Genomic DNA, 27,882 nt, shown 5'->3' with positions numbered 1-27,882 from the left:
AATTTCGTGTCGTCTGCAAACTTACTGATCACCCCAGTTACACCTTCTTCCTGATCGTTTATATAAATCACAACAGCAGAGGTCCCAATACAGAGCCCTGCGGAACACCACTAATCACAGGCCTCCAGCCGGAAAAAGACCCCTCCACTACCACCCTCTGTCTTCCAACGCCGGCATCTCCACATTCTGTGACCAAACCAGTTCTCCACCCATCTAGCCACCTCCCCCTTTATCCCATGAAATCCAACCTTTTGCACCAACCTACCATGAGGAACTTTGTCAACCATTCCACAAAATGCAGCAATGGATCTCACTTCATGCTTTTATTTCGAAATGGGGTCACTGCATCCCATAAATATTTCATTTTTCTGTTCCAGTCGACTTTATGTCACATTCATATGTGATCTTAATCCAAAGATAAGTCAAAGATAAGTTAAAGATAAGCAAAGGGGATTGGAGAATATGGGGGAATATGGGGGAAAGCGGGATCAGGCTATTGAGTTGGATGATCTGCCATGATGATAATGAATATCGGAGCAGGCTCTAAGGACTGAATGGCCTACTCCTGCTCTAATTTCCTATGTTTCTATGTCATTTTATTCCTATTTTAGTAGTGGGGAGATGAAAAGGATCATTTATCAGAAAGCCTGATTTAGAACCTTATCTAACATCAAAAGAAATATTTGAAATTTAATATTCTGTATTAACCTTCAGTTTCTTGATAACAATCTCGGTGCAAGAGGATGTCTCAGTCAGGCAAATTTTGACATTTAGCCACATCTAACAATAACATGTGAACAGGTTAAATCAGCAAATTGTGTTTCCTGAATGATGAGAAATCACATTGTTTTGATGAACTGTGTTGGAACAGATTTTGTTCTTGTGACTTTGTTTTTTGATTCATATAGAGTTTCACTTCAACATGATTCAAGTAGGGCTCTGTAGATTTTTATTGCATGGAACATATTCGACTGCAAGACACATATATAGCTTTTACAAAAGTGTTTTTCTTGGAATAAATTTGTGTTTTTAGTAATAACTTTTTTTTGTGTGGTTTCATCAAAGGATGAAGGGGCGGCACGGTGGCACAGAAGTTAGCACTGCTGCCTCATAGCGCCAGGAACCTGGGTTCAATTCCAGCCTTGGGTGTCTGTGTGGAGTTTGCACATTCTCCCCATGTCTGCATGGGTTCCCTCGGGGTGCTCCGGTTTCCTCTCACAGTCCAAAGATATGGTAGGTTAGGTGGATTGGCCGTGCTAAATTGCCCCTTTGTGTCCCAAGATGTGCAGGTTAGGTGAATTGGCCATGCTAAATTGCCCCTTAGTATCCCAAGATGTGCAGGTTAGGTGAATTGGCCATGCTAAATGGTCCCTTAGTGTCCCAAGATGTGCAGATTAGGTGAATTAGCCATGCTAAACTGCCCTTCATGTCCTAAGATGTGCAGGTTGGGTGAATTGGCCATGCTAAACTGTCCTTCGTGTCCTATGATGTGCAGGTTAGATGAATTGGCCATGCTAAACTGCTCCTTAGTGTCCCAAGATGTGGCAGGTTAGGTGGAGTGATCATGCTAAATTGCCCTTTAGTGTCCCAAGATGATAGGTTACGGCAATTAGCCATGATACAAAATGCGTGAGGTTACAGGGATAGGGCAAGAGAGAGGGCCTGGATAAGACACTCTGTCAGAGAGTCAGTGCAGACTTGATGGGCCCAATAGCCTCCTTCTGCACTGTCGGGATTCTGTGTGATTTTTCTTCTACCAAAGAGTGCTTACTGGATTTTGCAAATGATGCAAAGTGTCAATTCTTGGAACATTTGGTTTGTAAATTTACACAGCATCACATCATAGTTTGAATTAAATTGAGAGGAAACAACTATTTCCTCCTTTTTTGGCCAGTAAGCACAAACCTCATGATGAGTCGGTGACGAGGGAACACGTATAAATTCTCTGCATTTTCTTGACGCTGATTTTATTTTACTGGAATCTAACCTCGATAGATCTTTGGTGAGAAGGAAAGCCCAGGTGAGAATTATATTTGCACGGTTCAGTGCAAACACCCGAGTCTCAATGTTTATGCTTTTCTAAACTTTTGAGTTCAATAACTGACCTTCGGAACTTCAGTTTAGGATGAAGTTTCTGATATTAGCTGGTGTTGTGGCGTTGGCAAGTGCTGCCAGCTTCTCTCCTGAAGATTTGGAATGGCTCAATTGGAGAAAGAGGTTCGGTAAGTTATTTGGTTTACTTTGTTTAGCTGATAAAGTAAGTGTTGTGAAACATGTGCTATGCCTGTTGCATCTGCAATGCATGTATCCAGTGAGCTGGAACTCCACTACAGCTGGAAATATTGTATTAAATATTTGAGTTTTTTTAAAAGTATAATTGTTAGTACATAGTTACAAAATATTTTGGTGTTTTCTAACTTGGAGATGAAATTTAAGGGCAGTTTAGAGGCAGAGGAAGGTTTGAAGTTTAATCAGTCAGCCACAAACATTCAAAGGAGCAAAATTGTGTTTGAAAAGCAGGGAGGGATTTCAGAAGGAAATTTCCACAAGAAACATTCATGTCAGACGGTGACTATCTTCAACAAGAGAGAGCCTAACCACATATCTTCGACATTCAATGGCATTACCATCATAACAGAATGGGCAGCACGGTGGCACAGTGGTTAGCACGGCTGCCTCACAGCGCCAGGGACCTGGGTTCGATTCCCGACTTGGGCCACTGTTTTTGCGGAGTCTGCACGTTCTCCCCATGTCTGCATGGGTTTCCTCCGGGTGCTCCGGTTTCCACCCGCAGTCCGAAAGACGTGCTGGTTAGGGTGCAATGGCCATGCTAAATTCTCCGTCAATGTACCCGAACAGGTGCCGGAGTGTGTCGACTAGGGGATTTTTGCAGTAACTTCATTGCAGTGTTAATGTAAGCCTACTTGTGACACTAATAAACAAACTTAAACATCTTGTTAGTCACCATTAACCAGGAGCTTAATTAAACCAGCCACATAAATACTATCGCTACAACTAGAGCAGGTTTCTTGGACTTCGACACCTAACACAACCTAAAGCTTCCCGTTTATTTCAGCATAAATTCAGCTCAGTGTGGATTACAAACATCACCGTGTTACTGTGATGCCAAGTAGTTACAAGATTATGAGTGGCACGGACAGAGTGGATAGCCAGATGCTCTTTCCTAGGGTAGAAAAGGCAAGTACTAGGGGACATAGGTTTAAGGTGCGTGGGGAAAAGTTTAGAGGAGGTGCCCGAGGCAAGTTTTTTACACAGAGGGTGGTGAATGTCTGGAACGTGTTGCCCGGGGAGGTGGTGGGAGCAGGTATGATAGCGGCATGTAAGGGGCAACTAGACGAATACACGAATAGGATGGGAATGGAAGGATACAGATTCCGTAAGTGCGTACAGTTTTAGTTTAGGCAGGCATCATGATCGGCGCAGGCTTGGAGGGCCAAAGGGCCTGTTCCTGTGCTGTACTGTTCTTTGTTCTTTGTTCTTTGTTCAAGTTCTCAATGAGTCAAAAGCAGATAACGCTGGAAAATCTCATCAGGTCTGACAGCACCTGTAGGGAGAGAACAGAGCCAAAGTTTCGAGTCAGGATGACCCTTCGTCAGAGCTGATTTAGGGCCCAGCCTGCTGTTGGAGTATACGGATATCAAGAGCAGTGAGATTCTTCCAGCCGGTTGCCTCACACCACTTGGGCTTGATGGTGTGAGGACCTCCAATGTGTAGTGTATGGAGATTTGAAAGATCTGTTGGATTGGGAAGTGACGCTTTGTCACAAACATAGACATCCCGCCTACTGCGGGAATCGTCAAGGCTGGGACGGATCATTTGATGGACCATTGAAAGGTCTGTTGACTTCGGGGCGGGCAGGACTGGATAATTCTATCCACAGTGTAAATTGGGTTGCTTATTATGGTTTACACTTTCCAACAATCTGTCCCTCACTGCTTTTGCAGTGTAACTGCGGCCCAATTTACGCAGTTCCTTTCTCTCACGGAATAGCACGCTGGGATAGATCTCAGCTGTGAGATATTGTAAAATAGATGGCAGCAAGTTGGCAGCCTGAGCAGGTGAGGTATAAAAGGGCTGCCATTTGGCGCACAAAGTCAAAATCCACTTCAGCGAAATTCAATGAAAGGAAACACCTTGTTTATCAGAATCAAAATAGAAAAGCCTAACCTGTTGCAAAAGACTGTATATTTCCCCTTTCATTGGAATCACAAGATGTTAATCACAGAAATCGGTCAAACTGAAAGTAAAGCACCCCCTTTCCACAGTTTACCTCCATGGCAATGCACGTAGCTATGACATGGCACAGTGGTTAGCACTGCTGCCTCACCGTGCCAGGGATCTGGGTTTGATTCCCGGCTTGGGTCACTCCCCATGTCTGCGTGGGTTTCCTCCGGGTGGTCCGGTTTCCTCCCACAGTCCAAAAATGTGTGTGTTAGGTTGATTGGCTGTGCTACATTGCCCCTTTGTGTCAGGGGGGCGAGCAGGGCAAATATGTGATGTTAAGCAGATAGGGCGTGGGTGAGATTGTTGTCGGTGCAAACCTGATGGGCCAAATGGCCTCCTTCTGCACCGTAGGGATTCTATGACAAGCGTGGAGGCTTATTTTCTCAGATTTATGACAATTTCAGAAATGTCACCTATTAAATTTTACTTGTTTTCTTACTTTTCTTGCCTGTCTTTTTTTTCTCTCTCTCTTTTAACCGTATCTTCTCCTCTATTTATTTCTCTTCCTGTACCCAATTGAATTTATCCTCCTTTTAAGTCCCTCTACTGTATAGGAATGGTTGAGGACTCTGGGTCTGTACTCGTTGGAGGTTTAGAAGGATGAGGGGGGATCTTATTGAAACTTACAGGATACTGCGAGGCCTGGATAGAGTGGACGTGGAGAGGATGTTTCCACTAGAAGGAAAAACTAGAACCAGAGGGCACAACCTCAGGCTAAAGGGGCGATCCTTTAAAACAGAGATGAGGAGGAATTTCTTCAGCCAGAGAGTGGTAAATCTGTGGAACTCTTTGCGCCAGAAGGCTGTGGAGGCCAGGTCATTGAGTGTCTTTAAGACAGAGATAGATAGGTTCTTGATTGGTAAGGGAATCGGGGGTTACGGGGAAAAGGCAGGAGAATGGGGATGAGAAAAATATCAGCCATGATTGAATGGCGGAGCAGACTCGATGGGCTGAGTGGCCTAATTCTGCTGCTATACCTTATGGTCTTTTGGTCTTATATTTCCTAATTCTTAAATCTCACTGGTGAAGCAGATGCCCGGGGTGATCATCCTGTCCACTCAGGTCCCAGATGCCCTGGTTCTCTCACTGCACTGATATCAGCAACCTTGTAGATAAGAATGGACAGAGCTGCAGGGTGCATGGACGAATCCTATAGCAGATGCTCTTAGATGCCCCACTGAGGCAAAATCTGTCACATTAAGTTATTTCCTTCCGATTTTTCTGTTAATAAATATTTTCAATTAATAAATAGTAGCCATTTATAATGTGGTGAAATTTGTTATTCTGTTTCATTTCAGAGATATTTGATGTGTAGTACATTTCGTATTGCTACACTTTTCATGTCCACATGTGTCTATATTTCACATTGAAATTTAAAAGTGTTTGATGCATTGGAGAAAAGTTAATTGGCCGTGGATCAAAACTGGATCATTCTTCTAATTCAATTCAAAGTATCTCACTGAATTAGGCTTTACTCAGGAATTGAGAATGTTGTTCTTTAATTCAAGGTAAATCATATTTTTCTCCTGAGGAGGTAGCCCATCGTAAGGAGATCTGGCTGGCTAACTGGAAGATGGTTATGAAGCATAATGTACTGGCAGACCAGGGGTTCTTTACCTATAGATTGGGGATGAACATTTTTGCTGACCTGGTAATTCATTATTTACTAGTTTCTTTATCGATACAATGCAACTTTAATATTGGGGCAAAGTGGTTTCTGTTTTGAAATCATAATTGGGGGCGGCACGGCAGCACAGTAGTTAGCACTGCTGCCTCACAACGCCAGGGACTGGGGTTCGATTCCCGGCTGGGGTCACTGTCTGTGGGGAGTTTGCACATTCTCCCTGTGTCTGCGTGGGTTTCCTCCGGGTGCTTCAGTTTCCTCTCACAATCCAAAGATATGCGAGTTAGGTGGATTGGCCATGCTAAACTGCCCCTTGGTGTCAAGGGGACTAGCTAGGGTAAATGCATGTGGTGTAGGTGGTGTAGTGGTGTTGCCACTGACTAGCAATAAAGCGACCAAGGGTAAAGCTCTGGAGACCCAGTTCCAAATCCCAGTTGGTGAAATTTGAATTCAATAAAACAAAAAAAAAATTGGAATTAAAAGTCCAGTGACAACCATGAAACCATGGTGATTAAAAACCCATCTAGTTCACTAATGTCCTTCAGGGAAGGAAATCTGCCATCCTTACCCAGTCTGGCCTACATGTGACTCCAGATCCACAGCAAAGTGTTGTAGACTCTTAAATGCCTCTGAAATGGTCTCGCAAGCCACTCAGTTCAAGGGCAACTAGGGATGGTCAATAAATGCTGGCCCACCCAGTGACGTCCACATCCCATAATAATTTTTTTAAATTTAGAAGTCGTGGGATTTTCTTGAACCCCTTTGATATTTAAACTTGCTTACACTGTCCTCTCCAAACATTTTACAAGCTAATTGGTGGGAGAGGCATGTCAATTCTCAATTCAAGTTCCATCCTGGCAATATGCATAGGATGTAATCTGGTGGTTACAGTGTTCCTGCCACCTTGGTGGTGGAAAGTTACAGTTCACTCATTGAGCCCAGGCTGCTGTGGCAAAGTGTAGTCTGGAGCTGCAGAGAGTGATGGGAGAGGCACCAATGTTCTTTCCATCACATGGCTGACCAGGAATCTCTCCCACCCTTATCGCCTGCCATTGGCCTTTAATGGAAGGATTTACAGGCTGATACTCAACCTGTTCGGCCACGTTATGAACATGCCTTCCTTGGCCATCAGTTCCTGGACCCAGAACTTCTGGCTCAGATGCAGGGATGTGACCCATTGCAAGACAAGATCTTCAAAGCTGCATACAAGATTCTAATCAGCCAGTCAAAGAACAATCAAATGTACTTGCAATTAATTTTAGGAATCCCTTTTGAAAGCAAATCAAAATGATTCTGTGCCACCGTGCCAAGAGCGGCACAGTGGCATAGTGGTTAGCACTGCTGCCTCACAGCACTCGGGACCCGGGTTCGATTCCCGGCTTGGGTCACTGTCTGTGTGGAGTTTGCACAGCGCTGCAGCGCCCCGAAAGCTCGTACTACCAAATAAACCTGTTGGACTTTAACCTGGTGTTGTGAGACTGTTTACTGTGCCTACCCCAGTCCAACACCGGCAACTCCACATCATGTGTGGAGTTTGCACATTCTCCCCGTGTCTGCGTGGGTTTCCTCCGGGTGCTCGGTTTCCTCCCACAGTCCGAAAGACGTGCTGGTTAGGTGCATTGGCCATGCTAAATTTTCTCTCAGCGTACCCGAACAGGCGCCGGGAATGTGGCAACTAGGGGATTTTTACAGTATCTTCGTTGCAGTGTGAATGCAAGCCTACTTGTGATGAATAAATAAACTTTACTTTATATGGAGTCACTCAATAAGAATAACATTTTTATGGAGATGGTCATGTTAAGTGTTAAGTGATCTGACAAGTCTTAATCGTGAAGCTATTGCCTCATGCCCTAACCTATAAATACTAAAAGAGTTCACAGATTAATAATTTTAATGACTTTTCTTTGCAGAAAAATGAAGAATATAAAAAAGTGGTACTTGGCAACTGCTTGCGAAACACCACTGCCACAAAGTTTACACCAGACACCTCTCTGTCCTTCAAGAACATTAGCTTCCCAGATCGTGTGGACTGGAGGGATAAAGGCTATGTAACCCGTGTGAAAGACCAGCAACAATGTGGTTCCTGTTGGGCATTCAGTGCCGTAAGTCTGATGTATAAGTTGTACAGTCTTATTAAAGGTGAAAATTGCTTGGCCAGAGTAAAGCACTACATCCTGGTCCATTGAACATGACTGAAGTAAATCTTTGGCTTAACTGAAGGAGGAAGTAGTAACTAAACTTTGGCTAAAATTATGTAATTTTGTCATCAAATTGTGCGGTTGCGAAATCAATGTTGGGTGTGGTTATATAAAATTTCCTTCCATATTTTGGTATTGTGAGGCTCTGCAGTTAAGCATCTTGAGGTGCTTTCAGCATTAAAGGAAAGATAATAATTAGGATTAGGATTGGCCCCTCAGGCCAGCTTCACCATTCAATAAAGTAATGGTCAGAATTTTATCTTTGTCCAACTCCCCCTGTGGGTTATGAGATGGGTGGGGTGAAATTACATGGAGGGGATTGCCTTCAGGTTCCTGCCCTGACCTGGTTGCAATTTTGCACTGGGTCAGATAGGCCTCAGATGGGAAGTCTGGCCTCGCCCCAGTTAATTCTCTTATGAGGCCACTTAAGGGCCATTTCCTGCCCAGCCTGGTGGGTGAATACGGTTTGCCGTGGGGAAGGCCAAAAAAAATTAGGTTTGATCTCAGAAGGGAAGGGGGATGCGGGGCAGCTCTTCAGAAGACCCTTTCTGAGTGGAGGAGCCCACCCCTTAATGTGATCTCTGAACCTCCCTGCCCCCCCCTCCCCCCCCCCCCCAGCCTAATCCACAAGACCCCAATCACCCCTCTCCCCGCTCCATGCTGCCAAACGTTTGCTGGGACCCCCGCCGCTTACCTGTCTTCTGGGTCCCAGGACTTAGTTAGGGTTAGGGTCGGGATTAACCAATTGTTAGCTAACCAATTCTATATCCATGCTAATATGTTACCCTCTATGCCATGAGTTCTTATTTTGTGAAAAAAACCTTTGATCTGACACATTGTCAAATATCTTTTGGAAATCCAACTACACCACATCTACAGGTTCTCCTTTATCCACATTAATTTTACTTCCTCGAAAAACTATAATAAATTAGTAAAAACAATTTCCCTTTCACAAAGCTATGTAGACTCTGCCTGATTGTCTTTTGATTCTCTAAATGTCCTGCTATTGCCACCTTAATAATGGATTCTAGCATTTTCCCAATTACAGACATTAAGCTAACTGACCTATAGTTTTCCTGTTTTGTGTGCCCCTTTTTCTTTAATAGAGGTTTAAAGTTTAAAGCTTTAAAGTTTATTTATTAGTGTCACAAGTCAGCTTACATCAACACTGCAATGAAGTTACTGTCTTTTACATTAGTGATTTTTCAATCTGCTGTGACCTTTCCAGAATCTAAGCAGTGTTGTAAGATCACAGCCACTGCATCTATTAACCCTGCAGCCACTTCTTTTAAGATTTTAGAATGGAAGCTGTCCAGTCCAGGGACTTTGTCCACTGTAGTTCTAATAATTTTCCTAATACCTTTTCCCTAGTGATTGTGATTGTTTTAGAATCTTCTCTCTCGTTTACCTCTTTGTTTTGTGTCTTCCACAGTAAAGACAAACAAAAAACATCTGTCCAAAACTCCTGCCATTTCCTTGTTCCCCATTATTAAATCTTCAGTCTCACCATCTGAGGGATCAATATTTATTTTAGTTACTCTCCTCCTTTCTAAATACTTAATAGAAACTCTTGCTAACCGTTGGTCTATTACGAACTAGATTACACTCATACTCTAATTTCTCCCTCCTTTTTGTCTTTTTAATCATTCTTTTGCTAATTTCTAAATTCTGTCCAATCTTCTCACCTAAAAGTCAAAGTTTATTTATTAGTGAGGCTTACATTAACACTGCAATGAAGTTACTGTGAAATTTCCCTAGTCGCCACACTCTGTTCGGGTCAATGCACCTAACCAGCACGTCTTTCAGACTGTGGGAGGAAATTGGAGCACCCGGAGGAAACCCACACCGACACAGGAAGAACATGCAAACTCCACACAGACAGTGACCCAAGCCGGGAATCGAACCCAGGTCCCTGGTGCTGTGAGGCAGCAGTGCTAACCACTGTGCCACCGTGCCACCCTACTGACCTTCACAGTATTGTACACATTGTTTTTCAGTTTGATACTACCTATAATTTTCTTAGCTATAGCTGCTCAATCCTTCTTCCAGAGTCTTTCTTTCTCAATAGGGAATATCTTTGCTGGGAATTATGGAATATTTACTTAACTTCTCTCTACTGTCCTACTATTTGGCCTAGTTTCCCAGTTCACTTTTTCCAACTCTATTCTCATATCATTGTAATTGTCCTTATTTAAGTTTGAATTACTAGTCTTTGTCCCACACTTCTTGCCCTTCATTTGTTCAAACTGAATGCAGAATTCAATTATGTTATGATCACCTGCTACTAGATTCTCCTTTATGCTTAATTAATCCTGCTCTTTGCACTATCAGGTGGAGAAAAGTCAATCCTCTTGGTGGCACTAGAACATGCTGCTCTAAGAAATTGCTGATTTGATTCATTCAAGCTATGTGTGGATTAAAATTACCCATGATTATTGCTGTGCCTTTCTTGCTTGCTCCTGTTATTTCTCGCTTTATACCTTACTTTATACCTCGTCCTACAGTGTGGTTACTGACAGGAGGCATATTAGCCACTCCCACAAGAGAATTCTCACCTTTGCTAATTCTTATCTCTACCAAATCTGATTTTATATTTTGATCTTTAGAACTAAGGTCATCCCTCACTAACAGAGCTAACAGCTTTTCCTAGGTTCTTGTCCTTCCGAAATTTTAAATACCCATGCGTATTAAGGTACCAGTCTTGGTCACCTTGCAACCGCGTCTCTGTGATGGCTATCAGATCATACATATTTATATTTGAGCTGACAATTCGTCTATCGTGAACAAGTGTCTATCAGTGGTTTTGCATAAAGCAGCTTATGGCATGTTTTATTTTGTACAAATAAGCCTATAGCATGTTTAGCAGCGATATTAACTTCCTGATGCTTCTGTAGTTTAATGGGTGGAATTTTGCCGTCCCGCCCACCAGGGAAATTAGAGCAAGTGAGGGTGGACCATTGAAAGGTCCATTGATCTCGGGTGGGATTTTCCAGTTTCGGGGCAAGCGAGACTGGTAAACTCCGCCCAGTGTCTCTCCTGAGGGAAGAACTGATCGTTCAGTAATTTTAATACTTAGATGAAGCATTCTGTGTTATTTTTGGTGTTTTGATCTTTTGCCTGCATTTAATTGGGTGGTTGATTTCTAACAGACAGGGTCTTTGGAAGGACAGCACTTTCGGAAGACTGGTAACTTAATCTCTCTGAGTGAGCAGCAGCTCGTCGACTGCTCAACTGATTATGGAAATGAAGGCTGTGATGGAGGACTCATGGATTATGCATTTAACTATATAATTGCCAACAGAGGAGTTGATACTGAAGAATCGTATCCATACACAGCAGAGGTTAGCCAAGATCATCTTGATAAAGTATTCCATGTTAAGTTAGTGCTTTAATGCAAATAGGCACAACCTCTCAAATACGTATAAAATCTCAAATGAGAGCCAAATATGAATGTAAAAGTGGCATGGTGGCACAGTAGTTAGGGCATTGTGGTGGCACAGTGGTTAGCATTGCTGCCTCCCAGCACCAGGGACCTGGGTTCAATTCCGGCCTCAGGTCACTGTCTGTGTGGAATTTGTACGTTCTTCCCGTGTCTGCGTGGGTTTCCTCCGGGCGCTCCGGTTTCCTCCCACAGTCCAAAGATGTGCAAGTTAGGTGGAGTGGCCATGCTAAATTGCTCTTTAACATAGAACATAGAACAGTACAGCACAGAACAGGCCCTTCGGCCCACGATGTTGTGCCGAGCTTTATCTGAAACCAAGATCAAGCTATCCCACTCCCTATCATCCTGGTGTGCTCCATGTGCCTATCCAATAACCGCTTAAATGTTCCTAAAGTGTCTGACTCCACTGTCACTGCAGGCAGTCCATTCCACACCCCAACCACTCTCTGCGTAAAGAACCTACCTCTGATATCCTTCCTGTATCTCCCACCACGAACCCTATAGTTATGCCCCCTTGTAATAGCTCCATCCACCCGAGGAAATAGTCTTTGAACGTTCACTCTATCTATCCCCTTCATCATTTTATAAACCTCTATTAAGTCTCCCCTCAGCCTCCTCCGCTCCAGAGAGAACAGCCCTAGCTCCCGCAACCTTTCCTCATAAGACCTACCCTCCAAACCAGGCAGCATCCTGGTAAATCTCCTCTGCACTCTTTCCAGCGCTTCCACATCCTTCTTATAGTGAGGCGACCAGAACTGCAAACAATATTCCAAATGTGGTCTCACCAAGGTCCTGTACAGTTGCAGCATAACCCCACGGCTCTTAAACTCCAACCCCCTGTTAATAAAAGCTAACACACTATAGGCCTTCTTCACAGATCTATCCACTTGAGTGACAACCTTTAGAGATCTGTGGATATGAACCCCAAGATCTCTCTGTTCCTCCACAGTCTTCAGAACCCTACCTTTGACCCTGTAATCCACATTTAAATTTGTCCTACCAAAATGAATCACCTCACATTTATCAGGGTTAAACTCCATTTGTCATTTTTCAGCCCAGCTTTGCATCCTATCTATGTCTCTTTGCAGCCTACAACAGCCCTCCACCTCATCCACTACTCCACCAATCTTGGTGTCATCAGCAAATTTACTGATCCACCCTTCAGCCCCCTCCTCTAAGCCATTAATAAAAATCACAAAGAGCAGAGGACCAAGCACTGATCCCTCTTTAGTATCCAAAGATGTGCAGGTTAGGTGGATTGGCCATGGTTCAATACAAAATTGCCCTGTAGTGTCCCAAGATGTGTAGGTTAGATGGATTAGCCATGGCAAATATGTGGGGTTATGGGTATAGGGCCAGTGGGAGGGCCTGGGTAAGATACTTTGGCAGAGAGTTGTTGCAGACTCAATGGGCTGAATGACCTTCTTCTGCACTGTAGGGGATTCTATGAAGAAAATACACTGTCTGATATGATCTTATCTGTGTTGTTTGTTACCATGTCCTCAGAAACACTAAGCGCAATAACCGGCACAGCGACAGTGAAAAATCAGTTTTTATTATTGGAATGAAGTGCAATTAACACCTTAAAACAAAGATTGATCCCCTAACTTAAGTAGATTTTTAATGGTCTTTAACATCAGCATATTGTGCTTGTAACATGTACAATGAGCTAATCACTTTACATCACCCAACATGGGTGGCACGGTAGTACAGTGTTTAGCATTGCTACCTCACAACATCAGGGACGCAGATTCAATACCAGTCTTGGGTCACTGTCTGTGTTGAGTTTGCACGTTCTCCCCGTGAATGCATGGGTTTCCTCTGGGTGCTCCGGGTTCCTCCCACACTCCAAAAATGTGTGGGTTAGTTTGACTCGCCATGCTAAATTGCCCCTTGGTGTCAAAAGGAACTAGAGGAAATATGTGCGGTTACGGGGATAGGCCCTATGTGGGATTGTTGTTGGTGCGGGCTCGATGGGCTGAATGGCCTCTTTCTGCACTGTGGCGATGCTATGATTCTATGAACACATTTAAAGAATTGATCTTCTTTGAGGGTGAGGCAAAAAAACGTGTTCTTTTTTTCTGTGAATTGCAACCGATTTGCTCCCCAGTCCATTCTGTTCCTATCAGTCACAGGAATAGCGAATTGCTTGATGCAAGAATACCAAGATCCTTCTACCATTCTGGTCATTGCTTGTACAATGATCTTGAAGATGTGACTAATCACAGCCATTAATCACTCCAGTGGCAATGATGGGGTCATTGCTATTGACCTCAGCATCCTTGGATTATAAGGGGTTATCATTTTGCTAAACAGGTGACTATGGCTGAATGAACTGGTATCCGATAACTTGCCATTCAAACAGCACATCATTTTCTTTGAATTTTTATTTCACACAAGCAGTTTTATCACTGAGGTCGGGAAGCGCTGGGTTCACATTCCACTCCAGGACTTATTGGCCATGCAAGGAGCATTTCTGATAGGGTTCGAACTAGAGCGTTAACAAATGGAAATGCCAATTTATGACATAGATTATGATATACCTCCGACATCAGTGAGGCATGCGTCACACTCTCAAGAGAGAGAGAGGTTCAGATCATGCCTAGGAGCAATGTGCCTACTCTGTAACCTGTTTAGATGTGGGACTAAAAAACAAGTGTTTTTTAGTCCCACATAGCAGATACCAGAGTCTGTCTCAGAACGAAGTCCCATGCCTCGAGTCCAAGGTAGAAGAACATCACAACAGATTCAAAAGGTAGCCTGCCAATCTGTCCAACATTTCCCCACTATTTGCCAAAGGGAGAGAAGGTTTGTGCGGAGATACCAAACAAGTCACCATTTTACACTTTTCCTCAATTCTCATTTTTTCTTTACCCTAGAAGTTATTTTAATTTGACCTCAGGATGTAGGTGATGCTGAAAACGCTCCATTTGTTGGCCACTCTAGTTGCACTGGGAAGGGTAGGCCTTCTCCTGGACTTGTTGGGCCGAATATGGGGCGGCACGGTAGCACAGTGGTTAGCACAGCTGCTTCACAGCTCCAGGGACCTGGGTTCGATTCCCAGCTTGGGTCACTGTCTGTGTGGAGTTTGCACATTCTCCTCGTGTCTGCGTGGGTTTCCTCCGGGTACTCCGGTTTCCTCCCACAGTCCAAAGATGTGCGGGTTAGGTTGATTGGCCATGCTAAAAATTGCCCTTAGTGGCCTGAGATGCGTAGGTTGGAGGGATTAGTGGGTAAATATGTAGGGATATGGGGGTAGGGCCTGGGTGGGATTGTGGTCGGTGCAGACTCGATGGGCCGAATGGCCTCTTTCTGTCCTGTAGGATCTCTATAATAAGAATGGCCAGATTCTATCCTGTAAACTTCTATACAGCTGCTGCAGTCCTCATGGGGTTGGTGCTCCCACAATAATGATGGACAGGCTGTAAATACAAAGTATATTTAATCAGAAACATAGGTATCTAGGTAAATGTATTTTTTTCATCTTGCGGCATGGTGGCACAGGGATAGCACTGCTGCCTCACAGCACCAGGGACTTGGGTTCAATTCCGGCCTTGGGTGACTCTCTGTGTGGAGTTTTCATGTTCTTCCTGTGTCTGTGTGGGGGTTTCCTCCGGGTGCTCCGGTTTCCTCCCACAGTCCAAAGATGTGCCGGTTAGGTTGTTTGGCCATCTTAAATTGACCCTAGTGGCAGGGGGCTAGCAGGGGGCTACCAGGACATGGGGTTACGGGAATAGGGCGTGGGTGGGATTGTAGTCAGTGCAGACTCGGTGGGCTAAATGGCCTCCTTCTGCACTGTATGGATTCTATGATTCTGCCTCTAAAGAAGATATTGGAATTTCTAAATTTGCTGATACCAAATTTGGAGATGTGGCACACAGTGAGGATGCTACCAGTCTCCTGCAACGGGACGTAGATAGGTGAACAGGATGGGCAGACAAGTGGCAGATAGAATTTAATACAGAGAAATGTGAGGTAATGCATTTTGGCAAATGGATAGGGAGAGGCAATATAGACTAATGATAAGGGTTCATGTACGTCAATCTTTGAAGGTGGCAGAGTGTATGGAGACAATTATTTGCAAAGCACACGGGATATTTAGCTTCATAAAGAGACATCGAACACCAAAACAGGAAATGTTGTGCTGAATCTGGCCACAACTAGAGTAACGCATCTAATTCTGGTCACCACACTTCAGGAAGGATGTTGAAAAGTTGCAGAGGTTTACCGGAATGGTTTCGGGGGGGGAAGAGATTTTAACTGCAAGATTAGGCTGGAGAAACAGGCATTGTCCACCTTGGGGATATGGAAATTAAGAGATTTGGCAGAGGTTATGGCAGATTTGGAGACAATAGACAAAGAAAAGGTCTTCCCATCAGCTGATGGTGCAAGAATTGGATGACACATTCATGGTTTTGGACCAGAGATGCGGGCAAGATGTTGGGAAGAATTTTTTAAACAACCAGTAGTGATGAGGGCTTTAGAAGCAGACACAATGATTGATTTCAAGAGAAAACATAGATGTTAACTTGAGAATGAAGTTGTCGGTCTTCAAAGGTGGTATGCAGAAATAGGGCTGACTGGCTTGCTCTCAAAAGAGCCAGCATGGATTCAATGGGCCTAATGGCCTCCTTTTGTATCATTATGACTCGACTCTGAGAAAGCAGAATAGCATAGTTGCAAGTGACGTCTGTCAAAAGGGGCACATCTGGTCTAAATAGCTAACCTATTACCAGCAGTAAACCTAATTCCAAACGCTCGATGTAAAAGAAAATAATTTGAATAATTGAAGAGTGGTTCTTCTCACAGGCAGTGGTTAAGAATTCCCCTTATGAATAAATATGTATTTTACTTTCACTGAGGCCTCAGCCAGCAGACAATCATATCACATTCTAAAAGATCTTTTATGTATAAAATTGTGTTTAAATTCAATCTTTCAGCTAAGTGTAGTCGCTAGTTGTTTCTGTTCTGGAATGCAAAACTGCGTCTAATTAACACCAAAAAATGGGGCCTTTCTGCATTCTATCAGAGCATAATGCTGGTCATATCTAATCCACACTGTGTTGTCTTTCCAAAGCACCAGATGTGACCATTGTGCCAAGTACTATGTTAAAATGTGTAATATCATCACTTTCAATTCACAACCCTAATGGAACTAACCAAGACGATATAGTGTGGCGAGAATATTATTAAATATGTAAAATTCATTTTTATTTCATGACACAAACTGTGCCAGACTTCAGCACAATTAGCTCTGTCATTTTTGTCCCTTTTATTCAGGATGGACCCTGCAAGTTCAATCCAGAAACTGTTGGCGCGACTTGTAATGGATATATTGTCCTTCCCAGGGGAAGTGAAGATTATTTACAGATGGCAGTGGCCAAGAATGGGCCAATCTCTGTTGGCATTGATGCTGGTCTACCATCGTTCCAGCTGTATTCCTCAGGTAGATATCTGTGATAATCCCCAGGACCTGCACGGGGAAATCACTAATTGACCTCCCCGGAGGACTCATTGAATATGAACTCCCTGGTGGTTGGTAATTACCTTACCAGGTGGAGCTTGTATATTGAGCCCTATATAAAGCAGGACCCGGAGTGGGTCCATTGTTGTATTGTCCCGGTTGGGACCTGTTTGTGTTCACCACAGGGTTGTGGTTTCGCTTTGCTTTATTTTTGCAATAGAGCTCCACTCCTTTACAGCTAACTCCTGGAGTTATTGGCCAGAGTTTTACCGCCCTGGACAGGAATCGGAGTGGGCAAGGGGCGGACCATGGAAAGGTCCGTTGACCTCAGGCGGGATTTTACGGTCTTGGGGTGAGCAAGGTCATAAAATCCTGCCCATTATATCTAAATGGAATATATTTCCTTACCTATTTGTATGGTTCAATTTTATGATTTACCACCCATGGCAAAGACTCTTGCTCCATATATATTTGGAATGTGGGTGCAGTCAGAGATCAGTGCATTGGACTTTTGGCCTATATGCAATATAATGGACAAAAATTCTCAGTAGTCACTCCTGCTGTACAAAACTGCATCCCGAGGCAATGGAGTGGATATTTTTGCCCTATTATCAAAGGAACATAGTCATCACTAGATGTTAGAAGAGCAAGATTTATAAACTGTTGCTTTGTAGCACAGATATTTAATACTGCTGAATAGAGAGACATGTTGTCAAAGCTTTTCATCTTGTACTCATCAGAACAAATGCAAGAACACCAGATTTCACACCATCACCACATGTTGTACTACAGAAGGAAAGGGTGCTGATTGGTTGACAAGTCGATTCTGATTGGCCAAGAGGTTGCAATCATGAAAGCGAACGGGGAACTATAGCCTCCCCAAGTTCCTTCATAATTCACCAAAGGCACAAGGCTTGAAACTATTCCTTTTGTTTGCTGAGAATGGGTCCCTGTTTATGAATGTATGTTGCTTCTAACAAGTGTAAAGAGAATGAACAAGCTGTATCCATTTTTTGCCCAGATCAGATTATTACAGATCACTTTTTAACAATGTAAGTATTTGTTGAATAACATGAATTACTTATCTCAGATTTTCAGACATCTTAAACAGGGAATTTGTAAGTTTACAAATCCTTTGTGATTTCTAAACTCTATTATTGGGAAAAACATTGGTATCTTTGTTCCAATTAAATGCAGGAGTCTATGATGAACCATTGTGCAACAGTGAAGATCTTGATCATGGTGTTCTAGTTGTTGGATATGGAACATTATATGGAAGCGACTACTGGCTTGTTAAGAACAGGTAAGAACATAGACCAACGCCTTGCAAATATTATATAAAATCCATAGAATTTATTCAACCCTGCTGCTGTTAGTCCATGTAACGTTAGGGTGGAATAATCCCACGTATCAGACTGAAAACCGGTGTGTTTCTCCCCAGAGAAACAGACAAGTTTTGCCTCCCGATCCTCCCACACTTTGCCATTTTAAAGGAGGGAGGGCATGTTTTGTGCCAACATTTTGAGAAGTGGGGCTAAATATGGCGGCAACCCGACTCCACAGAGATACTGCCACTAATTTAAATGAGCCCTGATCTCAAATCAACATTAAAGACCCCGCCCCAATCTAGCATTAGGCTCTCTATTACCCCCTCCACACGTGAAGCAAACCCCCACTATGGGGTCATCTACAAATCCCCTGTAGCCCCGTGCCCTGTAGGCCCCACCCCTTGGGTTGGTGTAGCCAGGGTGCCAGCACTGTCCGGCCATGTCCCTGACCACCCAGGGGTTACACCGGCCTTCAAGCCCCCGGCGTGACCATCTCAACTGCTCTCCGTTTTTGGGGACCAGCTCCGGCCAGCATGATGTAATGCCGGCAGGTGGGAACATGTGGGCCGGCCATTCACGTCCCGCCACTCCTGCAAGCAAGGATGGAGAACTCAGCACTCAGCCAGACCTCTGTTCACTGTAGCGGGTCCAGAGAATCCCGCTGGCGCGAATGGCCGGAAAATTCCGGCCACGATGTTTCCGGAAGATACGGCGATAGGCCAGTTTTGAATGTGTAAGTATATTTAAAGGAATGGCAATCAGATTCACGTCCTCACTGCGTGTGAATCTGATGACGTTGTCAGTGAGGGGCAGGGAAGATCTCATTCTGGGATCTCCCTGGCGCAAATCCCATTATGGTCTTCTCGTGAGAGTTTCCGTCCATAATGTGATTAGCGCCTGCATCAACCAGAGCTGGAAAAACAGGCCCCTGTTCTCTTACTTTTCACACAATGTTGGCATTTGGCAGTGATTGTTCTTCATTATAAATGAAGAGACCATTTGTATTGTTCATTTATATTGGCAGAATGAAGTAGATAACTAACAATTAGTGGGATTAATCATTGAGGTGCCATTTTCCAATCTTATTACAATAAGGTAATAACAAGAAATCCATCATCTACCAGTTGAGTTTTGTATGCTAAATGTAGAAATAAGGGTAAAACTATCCTCTCTGATGTCAACTCACCAATAAAGATCTGTTTGGCAACTAACAGACACTTGGAAACAGTTTCAAATAATAAATTCTAAGAGTTCATTTTTTCCCCTTTCATTTCTTTCAATATTTCCTCTTCCAGGATCAGCTTTTGTATTATTTTTGACATTGCTACTATACACTGCACCATCTGTCTGCTGTCTCCCACCCACTGACTTCTCTGTAGCAATCACAGTGGAATTCCAGGAGATATTTCATCATTTGGGATCCCTCTTCGCAGTCACTGTTGACAGAATTAGTTTGGCTCACTTCTGCCCAAATATTTTGCGGCTCTGAGCTGATTGAGCCATGTTCAAGTAGGCCATGTTTCACTGGCTCCTGATGGGAAAGCTTTCTCTGGGGTCATTAGACAACTTGTGTGCCTTTGCCTGTAGATGTCTTGCGTGGACCGAGTGGTCACATGATTACGTGATGACGCGGCTACAATAGAGGTCACGTGTTTGGAGTGCGGGGCAGAATGTTGAAGTGGCTGCTAAACTAGTGAATAAATTAATCTTCGTTATAAATCCTTGTTGCCTGTGATTCGAGGACCCAACACATTTACATTTTGACTAATCAGCAAGGCAGGAGCAATGGGGATTCCAGTCAATGGGTTGGATAATATTTAAGAAGCTACCTCTTGACTTGAGTCTCTTTGTTGCTGGCTTTATATTTCCAGAATACTGAAAGGCCGAGATAGATTGGATGTGGGGAAGATGTTTCTATGAGTAGGCAAGACTAGGCTCTGAGGGTACAGCCTGAGAGTAAAGGGACGACCCTTTAGAACCGAGATGAGGAGGAATTTCTTCAGCCAGATGGTGGTGAATCTTTGGAATTCATTGCCACAGAAGGCTGTGGAGGCCAGGTCATTGAGTGTATTTAAGACAGAGATAGATATGTCCTTGATTGGTAAGAAGATCAAAGGTTACAGCTAAAAGGCGGGAGAATGGGGTTGAGAAACTTATTAGCCATGATTGAATGGCGGAGCAGGCTGAGTGGGCTGAATGGCTTAATTCTGCTCCTGTATCTTTTGCTTTTATGCCACAAACGTTCATGTCTCAGTCCCTGTCAGGCTTAATTTAATCGTGAATCTTTCTACGTTGTTACATCCAACTTTCTGCCACCCAGATTTCTCAATCTGGTAATCTTATATCAAATGGACTCCAACGGTTCAAGAAGGTAGCTCAACACCACCTTCTGAAGGGTAATAAGGAATGGGCGATAACAATGCTGGCCTAGCCAGTGACGCCCGCATCCCATGATAATAAAAAAATTAATTGGGGATGAAAATCAAAGTTAATTGGATTTGGTACTGGGAAATGAGCCGGGCCAAGTGTTGGATTTGGTTGTGGGAGAGCACTTTGGAGATAGTGACCACAATTCGGTGTCTTTTGTTATTGCAATGGAGAGGGAGAGGGCCATACGGCAGGGCATAGTTTACAATTGGGGGAGAGGTAATTATGATGCAATCAGGTGGGAATTAGGAAGCATAGGATGGGAACAAAAATTGTCAGGCAAAGGCACTAATGATAAGTGGAACTTTTTCAAGGAACAAATACTGCGTGTCCTTGATAGGTATGTCCCTGCCAGGCAGAGAGGAAATGGCCGAGTGAGGGAACCATGGTTCACAAAAGAGGTGGAATGTCTTGTCAAGAGGAAGAAGGAAGCGTATGTTTGGTTGAGAAAACAAGGTTCAGTTGGCTCGATGGAGGGTTACAAGTTAGCAAGAAATGAGCTGAAAAAGGGGCTTAGGAGAGCTAGGAGAGGACATGAGAAGTCCTTGGCGGGTCGGATCAAGGAAAACCCCAAGGCTTTTTACTCTTATGTGAGTTATAAAAGAATGAACAGGGTGAGGCTGGGGCCGGTCAAGGACGGCAGTGGGAATTTGTGCATGGAGTCAGAAGAGATAGGAGAGGTGATGAATGAATACTTTTCTTCGGTGTTCACCAAGGAGAGGGGCCATGTTTTTGAGGAAGAGAAGGTGTCACAGGCTGATAGGCTGGAGGAAGTAGATGTTCGGAGGGAAGATGTACTAGCAATTTTGAATAAACTGAAAGTTGATAAGTCCCCTGGGCCTGATGAAATATATCCTAGGATTCTTTGGGAGGCAAGGGATGAGATAGCAGAGCCTTTGGCATTGATCTTTGCGTCCTCACTGTCCACGGGGGTGGTGCCAGAGGACTGGAGAGTGGCGAATGTGGTTCCTCTGTTTAAGAAAGGGAATAGAAATGACCCTGGTAATTATAGGCCGGTTAGTCTTACTTCGGTGGTCGGTAAGTTGATTGAAAAGCTCCTTAGGGATAGGATTTACGACCATTTAGAAAGATGCAGCTTAATCCGGGATAGTCAGCACGGATTTGTGAAGGGCAAGTCTTGCCTCACAAATTTGATAGAATTTTTTGAGGAGGTAACTAAGTGTGTAGGTGAAGGTAGTGCAGTTGATGTCATATACATGGATTTTAGTAAGGCGTTTGATAAGTCCCCCACAGTCGGCTTATGAAGAAAGTAAGGATGTGTGGGATAGAGGGAAGTTTGGCCGACTGGATAGGTAACTGGCTATCTAACAGAAGACAGAGAGTGGTGGTGGATGGAAAATTTTCGGACTGGAAACCGGTTACCAGCGGAGTGCCACAGGGATCAGTGCTTGGTCCTCTGCTATTTGTCATTTTTATAAATGACTTGGAGGAGGGGGCTGAAGGGTGGATCAGTAAATTTGCTGATGACACCAAGATTGGTGGAGTAGTGGATGAGGTGGAGGGCTGTTGTAGGCTGCAAAGAGATATAGATAGGATGCAGAGCTGGGCTGAAAAATGGCAAATGGAGTTTAACCCTGACAAATGCGAGGTGATTCATTTTGGTAGGACAAATTTAAATGTGGATTACAGGGTCAAAGGTAGAGTTCTGAAGAATGTGGAGGAACAGAGAGATCTTGGGGTCCATATCCATAGATCTCTGAAGGTTGCCACTCAAGTGGATAGAGCCGTGAAGAAGGCCTATAGTGTGTTGGCATTCATTAACAGGGGGTTTGAGTTTAAGAGCCGTGGGGTTATGCTGCAACTGTACAGGACCTTGGTGAGACCACATTTGGAATATTGTGTGCAGTTCTGGTCACCTCACTATAAGAAGGATGTGGAAGCATTGGAGAGAGTGCAAAGGAGATTTACCAGGATGCTGCCTTGTTTGGAGGGTAGGTCTTATGAGGAAAGATTGAGGGAACCTGGGCTTTTCTCTTTGGAGCGGAGGAGGTTGAGAGGAGACTTGATGGAGGTTTATAAGATGATGAGGGGAATAGATAGAGTGAACGTTCAAAGACTATTTCCTCGGGCGAATGGAGCGGTAACTAGGGGGCATAACTATAGGCTTCATGGTGGGAGATATAGGAAGGATGTCCGAGGTAGGTTCTTTACGCAGAGAGTGGTTGGGGTGTGGAATGGACTGCCTGCAGGGATAGTGGAGTCAGAAACTTTAGGAACATTTAAGAAGCTATTGGATAGGCACATGGAGTACTTCGGGATGATAGGGAGGAAATAGCTTGATCTGGGTTTCAGACAAAGCTCGGCACAACATCGTGGGCCGAAGGGCCTGTTCTGTGCTGTACTGTTCTATGTTCTATGTCCTATGTTAATCATATAATCATAGAATCCCTACAGTGCAGAAGGAGGCCATTTGGCCCATCGAGCCTCCACTGATAACAATCCCACCCAGGCCTTATTCCCGTATCCCCATGTATTTACTCTGCTAATCCTCCTTGACACTAGTGGGCAATTTAGCATGGCCAATCAACTTAACCTGCACATCTTTGGACTGTGGGAGGAAAGTGGAGCACCCGGAGGAAACCCACGCAGACACGGGAGAACGTGCAGACACCACAGGGACAGTCACAAGGCCGGAATCGAACCCGGGTCCCTGCCGCTGTGAGGCAGCAGTGCTAACCGCTGGGCCAAGGCAAGAAAATCACCTACATTGTCTGGAAGAGGAAAAAGAAGAATATTTAAAGGAAAAAAAGTTTATTTCATGGTTGCAGTTTAATGTGCTTCTCAGTCACTCATTGGTTTTGACAATACACAGTGTAACATCAACAAATGAATGTTAACACAAGCTTATGCTCAATGGACTGTGTCGGAATCTAGTGCAATAAAAGGTTTAACACGATGGCATGAAATTTCTTTGTCTTCTATTTTGACATAGGTATTTATATAATTCAAATTATAGAACAATTCTGTTACATGTGTTAAATATTCATTGGCTAATAATGCCCCATGTAATTTGAGACCTTTTTACGTAAGAACAGGAGAAATTTGAGCTGGAATCAGCTATTTGTTGGTTCTGATTTTAACATTTCTAAATACTCATTTCGTGATTATTTTTGTCAGCTGGGGTACATCCTGGGGTGACGAAGGATATATTTACATGTCAAGGAACAAGGATAATCAATGTGGAATTGCGTCGCTTGCCAGCTTCCCTTTGGTGTAAGTCTAATTATTTGTTTTGCCTTGTCGAATTTATTTCAAAGTGAATTGTGTGCTGAATTCATGCACCAGACAACATGAGATAAATCAGCGATGTGTGGTGGTGTGGGGTTGGAGCCTGGTAGAAATTGGTTGGCGTTTGCTTCTTCTTCAGATGTAAAATTAGCACAATGATCTGTACGTTAGCAGTGGATAGTCCACAATAAATCCACGGTGGCACAGTGGTTAGCACTGCTGCCTCACAGTGCCAGGGACCCGGGTTCAATTCCTGCCTCGGGCCACTGTCTGTGTCTAGTTTGCACATTCTTCCTGTGTCTGTGTGGGTTTCCTCCGGGTGCTCTGGTTTCCTCCCACAGTCCAAAGATGAAGATCGAAGGGCCTGTTTCCTGTGCTGTACTGTTCTTATGTGCAGGTTAGGTGGATTGACCATGCTAAATTGACCCTTAGTGTCAGGGAACTAGCAGGATAAATATGTGGGGTTACAGGAATAAGGCCTGGTTGGGATTGTGATCGGTGCAGACTTGATGGGCTGAATGGCCTCCTTCTGAACTGTAGGGATTCTATCTGCTTTTGGGCAGCTGCTAAATTTGTCCTGTACATTTTTTAGGTGACGCAGGTGAATGCCAAAATCAAAAAAACTAGGCCCTTTTTTCATTCATTCATGGGATATGAGCATTGTTGCCCATCTCCAATGACCTTTGAGAAGGGAGTTGGGAGCCTTCTTCCTGAACATCTTGGCATGTCCACAGTGCTCTTGTTGGGGGGAGTTCTAGGATTTTGACCCGTGACACTGTAGTCCCTTTATGACAAGTAACTCTGTCCTGAAGTGAGGAGGTCAAAGGTATACCCAATACTCCAGGCTTGGTCTCCACATGAGGCTCTATATAATTGCAGTAAGACACCTTCACTCCTGTGCTCAAATTCTCTTGCAATGAGGGCCAACATACTATTTGCCTTCCTTATTGCTTGCTGTACCTGCATGTTAGCTTTCAATGACTTATGAACAAGGACACCTCGGTCCCTTGGGACATCAACACTTTCCAATCTCTCACCATAAACACTCTTCCTCCTCCTGGCTCTAACCCAGGGAGATTGAAGGGTCGAAAATTTACAAACCAAAACTAAAAAGGGTATTTACTTCTCAAAAGACCTGCATAGAATGTTTGAGGAACAGAGATCACGCAGGGTCAGATGACAGCAGGCATCAAGAGCTGGTACACTTTTCACTTTGAAATGCAGTTTATTCTAATGCAGCTATCAGAAGTCACATAGAAGGTATATTTTATTGACTGATGTTATTTCCTGCTCATTCAGGTTTCAATGCCCTTTGACAGACTCATATTTGTGACCAAGAATTCACATTTTAATATATGAACATTATGCAGTTAAAAAAAAAAGATCATTTGGGGTGGCACGGTGGCACAGTGTTTAGCACTGCTGCCTCACAGCGCCAGGAACCCATGGTCGATTCCTGGCTCGGGTCACTGTCTGCGTGGAGTTTTTCACATTCTCCCCGTGTCTGCGTGGGTTTCCTCCGGGTGCTCCGGTTTCCTCCCACACTCCAAAGATGTGCAGGTCAGGTTGATTGGCCACACTAAATTGTCCCTTAGTGTCAGGGGGATTAGCAGGGTAATATGTGGGGCTAAGGGGATAGGGCCTGGGTGGGATTGTTGTCGATGCAGGCTCGATGGGCTGAATGGCCTCCTTCTGCACTGTTTGGATTCTATGATCAAGTAGAGGTTTTCATGAGCTCAGCACGTCTTTACACCTTTTCTGAAACACTACTGCAATGTAGGAAATGCGGCAGCCAATTTGCGCACAGCAAACTCCCACAAAGAGCAATGTGATAATGACCAGATCATCTGTTTCAGATTGATTGAGGGAGAACATAGACCCAGATACCAGGGATAGTCAAAAGGTCGTGCTGGTTAGGTGTATTGGCTATGCTAAATCCCCCCTCAGTGTACCCGGACAAGTGCTGGAGTGTGGCGACTAGGGGATTTTCACAGTAACTTCATTGCAGTGTGAATGTAAGCCTACTTGCGACAATAATAAATAAACTTAAACTTAAATAACTCTCATGCTCTTCAAAATAGTGCCATGGGATCTTTTATGTCCATCTGTGAGGGCAGACAGGGCCTCAGTTTGATGTCTTATTTGAAAAAGAGCACCTTTAACAGTGTCGCACTCTCTCAGCACTCGGGTGGAGAGACAGCCTCAATTTATGTGCTCAAGTTCTGGATTGGAACTTGAACCCACATTAGCATTGAATGTTCAGAGAAAAAGTTAGACTTTTATTTATTAGTCACAAGTAAGGCTTACATTAACACTGCAATGAAGTTACTGTGAAATTCCTCTAGTCGCCACAGTCTGGCACCTATTCGGGTCAATGCACCTAACCAGCACATCATTCTGAATGTGGGAGGAAACCGGAGCACCCGGAGGAAACCCACGCAGACACGGGGAGAACATGCAAACTCCACACAGACAGTGACCCAAGTCGGGAATCGAACACGGGTCCCTGGCGCTGTGAAGCAGCAGTGCTAACTGCTATAGATGTGCTATATCAAACAATAAAGGGTAAAAGTAAAAACATTATGGCCAGAATCACCATGCAAGACTTTTTGTGTACTCCTACTGTCGAGTTGCTGTTACTCTGCACCAATCTTAAACTTCTCTATTTTCATTCACAGATACTGAAATTCTCACCATCCCGAAACCAGAGAATATGAATAAAAAGCATGAGGTTACATATATTTTTGAACCCAATCACTTTCAATGAGTAATATAATGAATCACATTTATAGATAGATTTCTTTTTGTAAATTTAATTTTTCATTGACGGCCACACTGAAGAGATTAAGCGGTGTAATTTGTAACATGTATGGAACAGTCACGTTTTCAGAACTCATTTCCTTCAACAGGTTTTTAATGTGTATGTGTTGCAATCTGTGTTCAAGGCGGCATGTCCATTTAATAGCCCTGTATGCCATCGTGCAGTACACAGTGCGCTAAACTCGCCAAGATCTTCTGGAAAGATAGTCGGTGCTTGTCTGTCCTGTCTACAAGGCAATAAATGTCACTTTTCCCTTCAACATTTGGTGCTTCTCATTTGTTGTGAATCACTTGCCTGCATCTTCGCTGTCCTCCAGCCATTTTAAGGTTGTCAGATATTGAACAGAAGAACATTATAGGAGCAGGAATAGGTCATTTGGTCCCTCAAGACAATAAGATCATGGCTGATCTGATGTGGCCTTAACTCCACTTTCCTGTCTGTCCCCCATCACTCCTGACTCTTTTGCCAACCAAAAATCTGTCTAATTCAGTCTGGAATACATCCAATGAACCCGCAGCCTCCACTGCTCGCTGGGAATTCCAAACACAGTAAGAAGTCTCACAACACCAGGTTAAAGTCCAACAGGTTTATTTGGTAGCACGAGCTTTCGGAGAAGAAGGAGCGACACTCCAAAAGCTTGTGCTACCAAATAAACCTGTTGGACTTTAACCTGGTGTTGTGAGACTTCTTATTGTGCTTACCCCAGTCCAACGCCGGCATCTCCACATCATTCCAAACACTAACAGCCTTCTGAAAAAATAAATTCCTCCACATCTCGGCAGCACGATGGCACAGTGATTAGCACTGCTGCCTTAAAGCGCCAGGGACCCGGGTTCGATTTCCGGCTTGTGTGGAGTTTGCACGTTCTACCCGAGTCTGTCTGGGTTTCCTTCGGGTGCTCCGGTTTCCTCCCAGAGTCCAAAGATGTGCAGGTTAGGTTGATTGGCCATGGTAAATTGACCCTAGTTTCAAGGGGATTAGCAGGGTAAATAGGTGGGGTTACGGGGATAGGGCCTGGGTGGGATTGTGGTCAGTGCAGACACGAAGGGCCGAATGACCTCCTTCTACATTGTAGGGATTCTAT

The 27,882-nt window shown here is 44.0% G+C and overlaps 1 protein-coding gene across 2 annotated transcripts; it reads left to right on the top strand.

Moving 5' to 3' along the window:
* Nucleotides 1-1,940: 1,940 nt before the first annotated feature.
* ctsl.1 (cathepsin L.1) lies at nt 1,941-27,055 on the top strand. Of its 2 annotated transcripts, XM_078237204.1 has the most exons (9): nt 1,941-2,020; nt 2,120-2,222; nt 5,754-5,896; nt 7,780-7,971; nt 11,217-11,408; nt 16,790-16,955; nt 18,171-18,276; nt 23,867-23,962; nt 26,656-27,055. In XM_078237204.1, the coding sequence occupies exons 2-9, from the start codon at nt 2,126-2,128 to the stop codon at nt 26,660-26,662; spliced, it is 999 nt and encodes a 332-aa protein (XP_078093330.1). In that variant the 5' UTR covers nt 1,941-2,020; nt 2,120-2,125; the 3' UTR covers nt 26,663-27,055. The 2 variants fall into 2 exon arrangements, with proteins under 2 accessions (XP_078093330.1, XP_078093331.1); XM_078237205.1 differs by having other exon boundaries at nt 2,014-2,222.
* Nucleotides 27,056-27,882: the final 827 nt, after the last annotated feature.

This window comes from Mustelus asterias, chromosome 21 (genome assembly GCF_964213995.1).
Source record: "Mustelus asterias chromosome 21, sMusAst1.hap1.1, whole genome shotgun sequence".
NCBI lineage: Eukaryota > Metazoa > Chordata > Chondrichthyes > Carcharhiniformes > Triakidae > Mustelus > Mustelus asterias.
Note: the sequence above shows the minus strand (reverse complement) of the source record. Positions and strands in the feature narration are given on the sequence as shown.